The sequence below is a fragment of the Camelus dromedarius genome, chromosome 2 (assembly GCF_036321535.1).
Source record: "Camelus dromedarius isolate mCamDro1 chromosome 2, mCamDro1.pat, whole genome shotgun sequence".
Classification (NCBI taxonomy): Eukaryota; Metazoa; Chordata; class Mammalia; order Artiodactyla; family Camelidae; genus Camelus; species Camelus dromedarius.
Window position 1 is genome coordinate 52,899,141 of NC_087437.1, and position 14,478 is coordinate 52,913,618.

Genomic DNA, 14,478 nt, shown 5'->3' on the forward strand with positions numbered 1-14,478 from the left:
TTAGCATTTCAAATAAGCAGGAAAAGTAGACCCCTGTTTTATACCACATGCCAAAATAAGTTTCATATACAGATTTCAATGTGAAACCATGGTAGTAAACATACATGAAAACATAATCGGAGTGAGGAAAAGCCTTTCTACGTATACCAAGAGCAGAAATCAAGACAAATATGAATATACCTCCTTGTATAAATTTCTGTAAGTCAACAAAACAAGACAAAACAAAACAAAACTACAAACAAAACCCAAAGAAAAAAACGGGGGGGGGGGAATCTATAGTAGAAAATACCAGAAGCAAGCCTCCAAATTAAACAAACAGGAAAAGTCTGTAACAGATAGTAATGTTAATACTGCTGACGTAAAGAGCTTTTAAAAATCAAAAGATGGACATGTCAACAGAAAAAATGGGTAGAGAACAGAAATAGGAAAATCACCAAAGAAATCCTTTGGTCATAAACAACATTTAACTTCATTAGTAGTGAAAAAAGTACTAACAGAGAAATAGCTTTTCCTAATTACTTGAAGGATGAACAGGCAGCTAATAAATCTGCACCTGACACACAAAAGCACTGAAGTCATAGATATGATTAGACAAAGCTACAAAGATGGTCACCAAAACAAATGTCTAACAAGGGAACTGCTTAAGTACCTTGTGATACAGCCATTTTCTTGAGTGCAACTATCAAGTATGATGTAATATACAAATATGTAAAAAACTGGAAAGCTATATTTGATACCTATTTTGCAAAAGTATAAAAAGTTCATGTCACAAAATCCTGGAAAAAGCTGCACCTAAATGTTAACATTACTTATCTTTGGGTGGTTATGACTTTAGGTAATTTTTTGGTGCTCATCTATGATTTAATGATATATGTTATTTTATAAGACAGAACAATAAAAGCATTTGTTAATAAGTATAATTAACATCTTATAGCTGTCAAGAAATTCAGATACATGCCGAGTGCCCTCTGTGGGAAAGCAATGTAGTAAAAGTGAAAGCCAGAGGTCCTGAAATGATGCCACTACTAGGGAAGTGACAGAGGGCAAGTTTTCTTGGCTTCAGTTTCCTCATCTGTAACATGAGGATAGATTATCCATCAAAATGCTACTGGAATAATGGAATGAAATCATGTCTACAGAGCAGGCTTCTGCCACAGCTGTCATCACTGACGGACGGGGGTAGAAGTTGGAGATGGTGACCATCTATGTGAGGCCTCGAGCCATGAAATATGCATAAAGCACTAGTCTATGTGTATAAAGAGAAGCATGTGTGAATATATGCCCTCAGGTAGAAAGTATGAGCCAAGGTTCAGGGTACAATACAGGATTTAGGACAACTAATTTTAATCAGTTTTTTTCAAAATCCACAATATAACCCAGTAACATTAAGGTCTTACTCTCTTTTAGCTTGAATATTAATAGCTTTAGTCAAGTGATTTGAATTTGATTTGAATGAATCTGTGACAACAGGTAGCCAACAGATTTCTAGAACATCAAGATTTAAAATCTTAAGCTGAAGAGATTTGTGAGCAGAGAAAACATTTTAGATCAGGGTATAGCATGGCCCTCCCTCTGAGTCTTTACTACCTTACCAAAAGCAGCACCACAACATCATTTTATAACACGAAGATCACCAAACTATTTTATAGTTATCCTTTGATCCCAGACACCAAAAGCATCAGAATCTGCATGGCCAATTACTTAAACAGGTTTTATAAACTCCATAAGGTTCCGTGGGCACTGAATGCATTACAGTGGAACTTTATCAGGAGTGCGATGTTCAAGGTTGCCGTTATTTAAGGAAACCCTTCTATGGTCTGTGAAGAAGTGTAAATTTGAAACTTGGGTTTAGGCTTGACATTTAGAATACAGGCACCAGCAGCATGCTGTAAACCTGAATTTTTAAAGAAAATTCTGAAGAAGCGGGCAGAAAAGAAAGATGAAGACATTCTTTAGGACTTATTTTTGTAAAGTATCCAAACTTCATGCTAGCAGAACAGTAGCAAGGGCACCTGCTTTCCACGGTCTCACCCCTCCCCACTCCTGTCGCTTTCCTAGCACCTTCAAAGGTGACCTCCACAAATCACTTCCTTGATGGCTCTGAGATGGCACGAAACCACCCAGTTCTGTAACCAGAGCCTGAGCAGCTGGCAGGCCCAATCACCTCACTTCCGCCCAGTGCTCATCTTCTCACTTTCCAGCATGAAACTCTAGAGGTGGCCTGGTACGGCCCCCTCAGGAGAAGGTACTTCCGAATGGGCACCAGCCAGCAGCCCTCATCCCTTCCCCCCAGCATAACTTTAAGGATGCATAAAGCTTGCAGGCCTGGGATCTGCAGAACAGATTCTGTAACTGGGATTGTTCCGTCCTGGTTTGTTTTGAGGGAGCGAGAGTGGCACAGGGGAGCTTAAGGGTAGGTCACAGAACCAACATATTTGGAAGAAAGATTCTCTCCGAGCTTGCTGCCAATCACAGCTTTTATTTGTAGAGATTAGTAACATAATTCAGTTCTTGTCCTCAAAATACATTCTGTGAACTTTACTCACTGACCTTCATTCGAACCCCCTCCCCCATTCCACAGTCCTTTTGAAGTTTCTAAGAATGTGTTGTATGCACAGTACAGCTATGACATAATGCCTCTTGTTTACTGAGGCAGGCAATCACTGTCAGTGGAGGGGCGGCATGGTTCCTAACAGACCTCTTCTTCCTCTCGCTGACCATCCCACCCACCCTCACTGGTTCCCCCGGCAGAGCTCAGGCCATAGTGAACTCACAGTTGGCGAGCAAAAGGGGACTTCTGACTACCGAGCAAGCCTACATTCAATAGGTTACAGATTAAGGCTTTTTCAGTGCCAGTTTATTTAAAGAACCAGTTATTTATTTATTTGTCAGATTTATATAGCGCCTTTCCTCCCAAGAGCTCACCCACGCTACTAACATTTGGTTTACGTTATGAAAACCGTTAGATGCTTTTTCTGCATTTCCTTTTCAGTTTCTGCTGCCAACACACAGAGTAAACACAATGCTTAGAGGAAAAAAAGGAGAAAAGTGTGGATTCAACGAAGGCTACACAGTGGCTCTGGGTGCCAGGTGAAGTAGTGACGGTTCAGAGGCCAGCTGAGAGATGATACAGAAAACTGGCCAAGAAACCAACACCTCTTAGTTAATATTTCCGTTCAAGCTAAGAGAAGATAGAAAATAGAAGAAGCAGTGTAGCTGGGTTAAGAGGCTCCGGCTGCAAAAAAGTCAGAACATCCTGGGCTGAAATCCAGTCTTTATCACCTGCTAGCTGTGTGACCTTGGGTGAGTTACATAACTGCTCTGAGCCTCAGTTTCCTCACTAGTAAAATAAAGACAACCCAACTGTAAAGATTACATGAGATAATACACGAAAGAGGGCCGGGCACACTGCTAGGTTCTTGATCTATATTACCTTCAGACATCACCACCAAATACCCAACTGCTACCCGCCCAGCATGCAACAGCTAAACTCAGAAGTTAATGCAAATGTAAGGGAAGATTTTAAGGAATTGGAAGACTATCACACAGAGTCCTCTGGCTGCCTAGTCAGTATCTAGTCTCCTTTCTCAGAAAGAAAGTGCTGATTTTTTTTTTAATTCCAGGCGGCAACATGCCATCCAACTTCACATTAACATTTATCTTCCTGCCATATACCAAGAGCCAGGCACTGCTGCCAGAGAAAACCCAAACACTGTCCCTAAAAGCCCACCAAAGAACTCTGAAAGAGCTCTCAGGACTCTGAGGCCTGTCAGCGCTGCTTAAACTCAAATTGGCCCTTCTAACCTGTGATAAAACAGACGAAGAAAAAAATGTCCTTTAAAGGCCTAGATATTTGATTTCTCAAGATCAAATATGGAAGAAAGAAGGTGATGTAAAGACAAGATGTTCCTAGGAGAATAGATGGTGACGGTATTAGTTTTTTGTGTACAACATTAATAAGTCTAATAATGAAGATTAGGGATAAAGGGAGATGTATATTTTTAAAAGTTAACATTAGTTTCTAAGTTGTGGTATCTACATCATTTTAGGAAGATTCCTTTAGAATAGTTTTTTATGAAATATAAAAATGATTTTTTAAAAAGTAAAATTGTCATGAAAGCTAACATTTACTGAGTACATTCTCTGCCAGTGTGACTTCATTGAACTTACCCAATGATTCTATGTGGTATCTAGTATCCCCCCATTTTCAGATGAAGAAACCAAAGCTTGGAGAAGTTAAATGCCTGCCTGAGGTCACATAGATAGGAAATAGCAGAGTTGGGATTCAGGTCTGTTAGTCTCCAACTCTAGAGCCACTGGCCACTGTTTATATAATTGTTTCTATAATTGCTTTTAAATACCCTCTCAATGACATTTAAATAAAAATCCCGTAGTCCAGGCAGCTAGAAAATTCCTATGGTTCAAAGCTAAGAAATACATTTTTTAAAAAGATATTAAAAAAAAAAACAAACTCCAGGATTGATGAAAAACACTTTAAACTGAATTTTGATTTGTGGTCTTCTGAAAAGTTTTGGGATACAGCTAAAGCAGGAGTTGGTTAGGGAGCTCAAATAATTGTCTCAACCAGGATATTTTGGGGGGTAAAAGGGTAAGCTATTAGCAATTACTTTCATAAACCATAAACAACCCAGGAAAAACTTGATGTATGGTCACCCCAGCCTTAGGAAAATTTTTCTTTGGCTGTATGTTTAATTGTTAGCTTTTTTCCTTTATAATATGGGCAAATCATCCAACCAAATAAGTTAGAAAAACAGAATAAACTGAAAGAAAATAGAATAAAATACTTCAGTAGGATCAGAAATCAATGAAAATAGAAAACATCCAATACTATACATCAACAATACTTCAATAAAATTAAAAAAAATCTCCAGTAGAAAGAATGAGCAAAGCCAGTTAATCACTCGTCTTTTCAACAAAGTATCTGCTAAGACTAAGATGGTCTAGATAAAAAGCATCAAATGAAAAAGGGATAAACAGATGCTATAGAGGATTTTAAAAGGACATTATGAACAGCTTTATGCCAATTAATTTTTTTAAGGTTTATTTTTGGAGGGGCTGGGGATTGAACCTAAGACCTCGTGCATTCTAAGCACACACTCTACCACTGAGTTATATAACCTCTTAATTTTAAAACTCACAGTACAGAAAAACTGCCCCCCCAATTTCATTAAATTTACTCAACTAAATAGAAATCCAGAGCAAGACCATAAAAGATGAAGATGCTGAACCAATAATTAAAAATCTTCCCACAAAGAAAATATCAGGCCCAAATGGTTTTACTGGTCAATTTTTCCAAAAATTCAAGGAATGAAAAACCTAATTTCACATGAGCTATTCCAGAATATATAGAAAGGATACCCTCTACACATTTGAGTATAACCTCAATGTTAAAAACCCAACAAGGACAATGTGAGAAGGAAAAATTACATGTTCTCAATCATAAATACAGATGCCAAAGTCCTAAATATATATTGGAAAAACTAGTCCAAGAATGTAATGTATAAATGATAAACCCAAGTTGTTATGTATTATCACAAGAATATGAGGTTGGTTTCATAGAAATCAATGTAATTCACCACACTGAAAAATGGAAGAGTATTTGTTTGATCCTCTCAATAGAGGCAGAAGAAGTGTCTGGTAAGATTCAACATGCATAAATATAAAAGCATCTTAGTACACTAAGGGGTAGAAGGAAATTTCCTCTAGCTTGATTAAAAAGGTAACCAAAAAACCTATAGTAAACATGAAGTACAGAAAACAAGTCCTCTTAAGATTCAGAACCAAAAAAGCCCATACTCTAGCCATTAGAAGTACATTATTCAGTCTGTCAAAGTAAGTTCCATTAAGCATCTATGAAACTCAGTTTCGGATCCCAAAGTGAATTTGTGCTGCTGTATATAACATGCTGTTAACAGGAGTTCGTGGAGAAGGGACAGGATGCGTCAGACTTCATTGATGGCTAAGCTATAAATGTGACTCACAGTCAAGTTCTTCCCTCTCTAAAAACTACAAAATGTGAAAGACAAAAATGAACAGCAATTTATTAGGGATAAACTTTGAGAGGAAGTAGAAGCAAGAGGAAAAACTTGAGTATATTAAATCTCTCAATCTATCTGGCATCTTTAGGGAATAAGTAGTTTTCAATTAAATCACAATTCCAGAAAACATAAGCTCGTCCCTGAAGTTTTGATCACAATCCCTGAGAAAGAGAACCTTCTCAAATAGGTCACTGACTCTTTTAGATGGTGTGGCACACAACCAAGCCTTTCTTGACTCTGGGGACTTGGCTCTGACCCACAATTCCAGGCTGATAGCCTATCATGACACTGATGCTCTAAGGAAGCATCAAGAAGTAGAGGATTTTTCTGCCATCAAGGGTATCTTACATGTTGTCCTTTCTTAAGTTTTTGCTTCTTGGTGCCACACAAATGAGAGAGCAATGTATTCCAAAATTCTTAGATGATGCATTTCTTAGTGGAGCCCCTTCAGATGAAGTGTGGGGACTCAACTTGAGATGGTATAACAAATGGAATAGTAAAGACAAAAACATATCTGGCCAGTACTATGGGCATAATATAGGAAGATTTTCTAAGCTCCTCACCCAGCACATGTAAACAGCATAAACAGCACAATGAAAAATCTCGTGAGATTGGGAAGGCATGAAAAGCACTCCTCCTCATCACGGAGCAGCTGGTCTTGAAGGATAAATGGAACATGTCTGAACATGCCAAATCACATGTTTTTTTTCCCTCCTGGGAGTTTGGGGGAAATCACAAATATGTCACAGCTTTCAAACACAATATTTACCTTCTAAAAATAAATTGAGTTGTGAAGAATTATACTAAGATTATACCAAACATTAAGAATGTACTTTTGACTAGATTATGTCTTAGTTGTTTAAAGTATAATCTTAGCAAACTACTACTATTAAACATATATTGAAGACAAGCTATTGGGCTAAATGTGGTCTAAAGGGGATCTAAATCATGATTTTTTAAACCTCAGAGTTTGCTCTATTTCTTCAACTGAAGAAGTAAGACACTCTGAGCAAAACAAAAGATAGGTGTTACAACATGGGTTTAGATAAGTGATGCAGGAATTAAGTAGGATTTTGTAGTTTTAAGGGATGGATAAAGTTCTGGCAGTTTAGGAGATAGAGATGGATAAAATTCAAGGTCAAAATGGATTTCTCAAGGTCCCTTACTCAGCTCTTAGTGGACATTAATGGTTGTTAGCAAACCAACCCCCCCATCAAAGCATAACCAGAATGGTGTACTTATATGTTAATGTTTGGTTTCTAAATGTAGGACCCTGTATTTGGCTATGTGACCTTTTGATAGTCCTTTAGACACTCTGAGGTCTGATTTTTCTTTAAAATAGGGTTTTTTTTTTAAATTCCGCCTTGATTACAGAGCTGTTTAAAAAGCTCAAATAAGACAGTATTTCCTTCTATCCTGCAAAATACCACATTTTTGTTATGGGTTTAGTCTTGAAGAAATAGTCCCACCAATTTAAATAAAAAGTTAGCAAAGAACAAACTATAGTTACTAACAAAAGTAATCAACCCCACTTTCCACTTCTAGCAGGCATAAGTTTTTAAGTGTGATTATTAAGCTTGTTAGCATACATGACTGCAATTCCTATTACTTTTAGAAAATCAGAACAGGGATTTTAGTTCGTCTCATTTTCTATGTGCCATCCAGTATCTACAAGCAAAATCACTTGTCATGTTTTTGATTTTGCATCACAGATACCACATTATCTCAATAATGGACAAGGGCAATAAGAACAAATTTCAGAGTACTGGGTGCTTGATGCTTAAAAAACAGGTGGGTTGGAATTAGGATATGTATGGGGGTAGAAGAGAGCAGAGTCATGATTTATGATTTCTTAAATGTGTGACAATAATATTTCCAGTTCCTGTCCCAGACCCACAACATGATTTCTGGGATGGAGCAAGAAATCTGCATTTAACCCTCTACAGAGACTTGTGTGCACTCACAGCTGTGAGACTACAGTCCCTCCTGCAGAAGCCTGAGCTCCCAGTCTTGTTTTTCTTTCATCCATTCAGGTGTCTGCAGAACACTCTGCCCTTCACTCCAGTCTCTCAAGGATCTCTGTATCACCTACCTCATGTGTGTGAGGTCTTGTCATTTCAGACCCATCATTCCTAAAGGCAGAGGGTAACCAGGGGAAGTAAGTGTGAGATGGAAAAGCTGAGTTCAGGGAGGAATCATCCCCCCCAAAAATACCTACTTTCTGGTTCCTGCCTTTGGACACCTGAGGACAGACACCCTAAATCTTAGGGATCAAATGTCCTCCTTTTGGGAGGAGGCTGGGTTGCCTGGAGACACACCTACTTCATCACTGAGACAGGCTGTCTGCCAGGGCTTCAAGAGGACAAATAACCACCAGCAAAATTAGGGTATTTCTCCCCCAGTTCAGTTGACCATTGACATTTGTTTACCCAAGCCCCCTGGATAGGAAACATACTGGGGGGAAATATGAATAAAAGAGATTTAACATAAAGTTAATCTTCCTCTACGTGTGATATAACAAATACAAAGTTTGCTAATTATTTCAAATATTGCATGTATACCCCACCCCAACCCTGCTCCTCCATTAATAATCCCTTCAGAAAATCAGAAAGGTCGTTTAAAAACACAAAACCAAAAAAATTATCATAATAAAAATGGTATCCTGGCCCGAGTTCACAAACTGGCAGGCCTGCAGGATGACTTTGCCCACAGAGAGGTTTTGTTTAGTCTGCAAAGTGTTACTGCTGTTTTCAATTTGAATTAGTGGCTGACTAAGAAAAACAAAACCAAACCTGGAATTTCTACAGAAAAATCCAAATTCCCAAATTCTCTTGAAAAAGTACAAGACTGTTAATACAAGGTATTAGCCACCACAAAGCTTTTGCTTGTTATCTCCTTCCGCTGAGCTCCCTGTCGAAACGGAGGCCCACCACTGAGCCAGCCCCCCAGCCAACACTCTGTCCTCAGGCCGTGTGTACCGTTGGCGTTTGTGGCCCCTGGCCTCATCAGGAGAATAGACACTAACCAGCCAAATTGTGTAGTTCTTTATGGTGACTTTTACAACAAAAGGGGAAGGGAATTGGAATCAGACAAGAGTGCTTACTTTTTTTTCCCCTGCATTTCATCTAGAAATAAAGAAAATGACCTCCAATTAAATACTAGCAGGCGTCTGGGTTGGACCAGCCAGGGGAAGATACACTCATACGTCCTTCCTCTCCTGTACTCCTCCCCCACACCCACCAATGCAGAGCAAGCAAGACAGGACAAACAACGGTCACCATCCTGCGGCCCTTGGTAACCACAGACAACTACCGCCTACGTTATCTCCTCCTCCCAGAGAGACTTGAAATAAAAAAGACAGGCCCTCAAAACATCCTCTATAAAGGGAGGCCACAAGCATCCAAAACTTTAGAATACTGCAGATAATGGATTTTGAAGGCTGGGACCTAGGAGGTTAAGTTTGGTGTTTGCAAAATAAGTTCCCTTTACCATTTAGTCTTTCTGAGATTGAATGACTCTGAACAAGTTTCTCCTGATGCCTCAATTTCCTTAAGAATGTAGAACTACCTGGAGTGAAACAGATCTCTCTATGAAAAGTAGAAAATTATAAATGAGGTCCTTAACTGATGCCCTGTTGTGACAATATGTTAAACTCAAGGGCATAGTAATACCTCATAACTCGGCCATCTTCCCTAATACATAAGATGGCAATAAAGTATTTATGAGTACCATAAAGCAAGGTGTGGTTCTAGCAGGCAGTATCCAGTGAGGAGCCAGGAAACCTGCCCTCAGTGAGGGTCAACAGGTTGTGTGTCCCGAGCAAGTCCCTCCTCCTTTACCTCTACAATGCGAGGACAGTGCTAACTACTTCTCCCTATGTACTTCGCAAAGATGCTGTAATGTCTATAAACCATTTGCAGTACCTCAGGAACCGGGTGACAGAGAAACAGGTCATATTCGTATTAGTAGTCTTACCTCACAAGATGCCTCCATGGAATGGGAACTTTAAAGATACCTGGGAAGTATGACTAACTGCTTCCCCTTCTCCCTGTGAGGTAAAGGGGGCGGGATGGAGGTGGTAGAAGAAGCCCAGATCGGCACCCACCTCTGTTCTGATGGATACTGGTTTTCAGGCATCATCTTTGGCATCTGCAGGGGCTGATGTGGCGGCCGGGGAACCGCAAAGGTTTGCTGCTGTGGTCCAGGCTCTGGAAGTGAATGAGGGGCGGGGGCAGGGCCCACACCTTGTACTGGGCCAGCTGCAGGGGCATGTGCCGAGGTGGGCAGTGATGCCTGCGGTGGAGGAAATAGGGAACTCTGGGAGGGTGACAGTGGGGTGGTAGGAGGGGTTAATGGCTTGAACCCCGAGGGAGGCTTCCTATCATAGGCACTGTAAACAGAAAAAGAGAAGGAACCATTAAGCTGCAATGAAGCCATTAGCATGGTCACCCGGTCCAGCAGAACGCTAGGTTGCAGCCCACAGTTGCCAGGAAATGACAGCATTAACATAGTTAAATCGCTGGCAGCCCCGAGGGAATATTTGTACCTCTGAAAAGTGACAAACACACTGCGTCACAGGGACTTGTTTAACACTTCGAGTGATTCTTCTCAAAGATAATTTTAGCCTCTGCTTCCGGTTTCTTTTTTCCCCTTTTCTAAAAGAATTCTCCACGTATGCATGTGAGGAGGTGGACGAGGGGAGAATTTATGCCTTGGGAGGAGTTTTCTAGCCCCCCTCTTCCAAGTATTCCAGGGTTCCCAGGAATAAGAATCTCTGCTAAAGATAAATTTCTGCTATAACTCCACTTGAATTAACAACTCTGCTCCTCCCCCTTTCAGGCAGATCTATGTTTGTCTTCTAGAGCAAAGAATGATTTAAAATTAAAGCTTCTTCCTGGGGCCTGGATATTCTTAAGTAAAGGGCACAAGCATGGGGACTTTTTCATATATTCCGATTTGAAGATTACTTCTTTGGTGCTTAAAGTTCACATTAACATATGATAGACATGAAGAAGTATATATTCCCTCCCTCGAAGCCACAGATCAAATATCCCAGCATTTGAGGTTCTTCCCCTTAGGAGGGCTCAGTACCCCATGAACTCAGTTCCCCTGTGGGGCTGATTTAACAGTTTTGCATTTTATGTGCAGCACAAGAGCCCCATTTGGCCTGGCTCACGCCTAGAGGATCACGACACTGTCCCGAGAGACAGGGTGCGCTCCCCTAAGTGTCTGCTGAATAATACTTGAAACAAGCAGTGTGACGGCCGCTTTCTGGCCAGCCTTTCCCTGGCTCCACTTACCAATAGTTGTAGAGGCACTTTTCTCCATAATTAGCACCGAGAGCCTGCTCATGGCTGCAGGACGACAGCTCAGAGGAGGGGCTGTGCAGCTCCCGTTTGATCTTGGTTGGAGGTGGGGCATGAAGCACCACTGAAATCAGAAGAGGAATGAGGGAGGAACAGAGAGAGGACAGCTGATTAACAGGGAGCACAATGCTTCCTTCTGCAAACCCTATACTAGCTGATTGTTCTTGGAACCCGTGTCAAGTCACGTGCCAGAGAAAGCCTAACACACAGCCTTCCATCTAAAACCAGTGAAGAGATTTTTAAAGTCAGAAATCATCATCTGACACTTTCAACTAGCCAAGTCTTTTTGTCTAAGTTCCTTTGGTATTGGGTCTGCTTCCCAGAGGCTCTGAAGCCCTTAAAAATCCTATGGGTGATGCTTCTTCAAGAAAAATGCAGGTGTGACAGAATACCAAAGGTTGTAGATGAGAAGAATTTTGCTTTTGAAAAGTACAAAACAGCCCAAAATATACTGGTGGGCATTACATATTAGCTTATCAAAGGCTTAAAATTGCTCTGGCAAATACATTCCTTATTCAGAGGCAGACTTACAAATTAAATACATGACCCAGCAACTCTAAGTATTAGCTCTGAATAAGAAATACTCGACTTTGGGGCATTTCAAAAATCTTAAAAGCAGAGGAAAACAACAATGGACGGAACCACAACCTGGGAGAGGCTAAACCACACAGGAGGAGGCCTGGAAACCTCCGTGCTCTTGTCTGCTCTGCCTTTCCTAGTGCCCAAGCAGGAAAGGCAGGCTTTCCCAACCAACCCTTTTCCAGATGGTGCCAATTACTTTTCCTAAATCAATGAACTAGTGCACAGAGCTGTTGTTTTACATTTGGAAGTCAGCTGCATATTCCATGTGTGATTCTGAAAGGCAAGGTAGTAAGAGCTTTTCAAGTCAAGGTGACTTACATGCAATGGCAAAACCAAACAGAACCAAACCAGGTTTGCCTCTCCTGTCTTATCTAGGAGCTAACTCATTTTAGAAACGGTGCTTTATCCCAAGCAGAAGGACAAACTCTAAATAGGCTGTACTACGAGGGCTGTCTTCTAGCGATGGGTTAGAACCGCCACTCCGTCCAGCTACCTGGGAGGGGAGGGAGGGAATGAGTTAAGCTTTCCTGCCGGCCACTCTCCACTGGATCAGAGTTGTCACTAACTGTGGCTAGTGCTCTGGTGACCCACTAAATTTTCTGTTCCACTCAGTGTTTACTCCTAAGCCACTTTCAGGAGCTTGATTTTCTTAGTGATTATCATTTTGCTGATTCTACCTAATATAATCTCTTTTCTGTCTAATAAGATGGAACAATCTTCCCCACCAACTGGTTCCTCAGGTGTCTCCTCCAACCCCAGACTCTGGACTCAGAAGTGAACAAATGAGATGGAAGACTTGATCACAGATGACAAGTTTATAAAGCAAAGTCCTGCCATAATTCCTTTCCAATACAATGCCAACTGCTTTTCCCAAACACACAGAGTAAGTTCAGAACGGGCAGATTATATTTAGAAATCATTAGAGTCTCTCTCATGATTTTTTGATGGTGACATCATGGCAGCCAACCCTCAATTGCTATAAAGTGTTTCCAGACATTCAGACACAGAAAATTGCTACACTTGTTGTTGTTATAATGTTGTCAGTAAACGAGCAGGGAGAATCACACAACGTGACACAGAAAACCATTCCTCCATACTCCGTGTGTTCTCGGCACTGCCCCTCTGTCACTGCCTTTCCTCTTACCAGTCTCCTGCCATTAAGGTTTTGGCAAAATAATGAGGAAACGTGGTGATACCCCAATGCAAACTGAAGTTACATGTCCTGGAAAAGTCCACTTTTCTTACTTTATCTAAGGAAACTCATTTATAGTTGTTTTACCTAAGTTTAGAGAGTAAACAGTTATGGCATTATTCAGTTGGTCTCATTTCCAGTTTTAGAAATGTTTTGACATTTTCACAGTATTTTATAAAAGTTACCAGTTCTTCTGACAAGACTAATACCGGAGGGTAAACCAAAGATTCCCAGAAAGAAAACTTTTATAATGGCTTCAGGATGGCATATACCCATTTGGAAAGAGAATCTAAACTTTTGGCTAACTCTGATGTCATGATTTTCTTCGAACCTACACAGTATTCTTAGTGTGTACCACACCATTTTGGCTCTAAATTATATGGTATCTTCTACCATACCAAACTGTCCTATACTTGGAATCTTATGTTCTCTACCCAAAGGAGGAGTTCAAGAAACATCTGATATGTGCTATGATCTGAATGTGTGTGTCCCTCCACCCCCACCCCCAAATTCATATGCTGAAATCCTAGTGCCCAATGTGATGGTATCAGGAGGGGCCTTTGGGGGTGATTAAATCATGAGGGAAGAGCTACCTGAGGGCCCAATAAGAAGTCTGTGGCCTGGAGGAGAGCCCTCACCTGACTAGGCTGGCATGCTAATCTTGAACTTCTAGTGTCTACAAGAGTGAGAAATAAATTTAATAGCTATCCAGTCTGTGGTATTGCAGCAGCCTGAATAGATTAAGACAATAAGTGATCAGATTGTTTGCAATTAATTCTTACCTTGAAGGCAGGGACTACATCTACCCTTTAAGGAGAGGTACAATGTTAGTTATATAGTTTTTCCCCCAGGGCAGGAAGGAGAGAGAGGAGGGTGGAACATGGCAGGAATGAGAATTGGGAGGTTGACAAATGACAGGAAAGCCATCTGGGGCCCTGTGAGGGCTAAGGAAGAAGGCTCAGCTCTCCAAAGGGACTGTTGGGCCAGAAGATGTATGAAGGAGCCTGTCTGGGGTACGCGTGAGTTAGGGATAGTGATGTATCTTCAGCAGGAACTTAGGAGCCTAAGGAATGGTTCCTGCTTTCAGTCTGTTCCCTCTCTGTAAAATGAGATATGTGATGCTGCCTTGAGAAGTAAAGAAAATGGCCCAGCACCTTACAGATGGTGCTATGATGTTGTCTAATTATACACTGTGCTTTCAAAAATAGAGTATTTACCTTCACACAGGCGACTTACTAAACAATGACAGAGACCTACGACTAAAAAGCCTGGCAACAAA

General features: G+C 40.7%; 1 protein-coding gene across 1 annotated transcript in view; it reads right to left on the bottom strand.

Moving 5' to 3' along the window:
* Positions 1 to 14,478, bottom strand: part of ETV5 (ETS variant transcription factor 5) — a 55,105-nt gene that overhangs the window by 17,739 nt on the left and 22,888 nt on the right. The window contains exons 6-7 of the mRNA XM_031452764.2: positions 11,360 to 11,489; positions 10,165 to 10,449 (exon numbers count right to left, since the gene is read on the bottom strand). Of these exons, the coding sequence (XP_031308624.1) occupies positions 10,165 to 10,449; positions 11,360 to 11,489 (415 nt within the window). The remainder of the gene's footprint in view (positions 1 to 10,164; positions 10,450 to 11,359; positions 11,490 to 14,478) is intronic.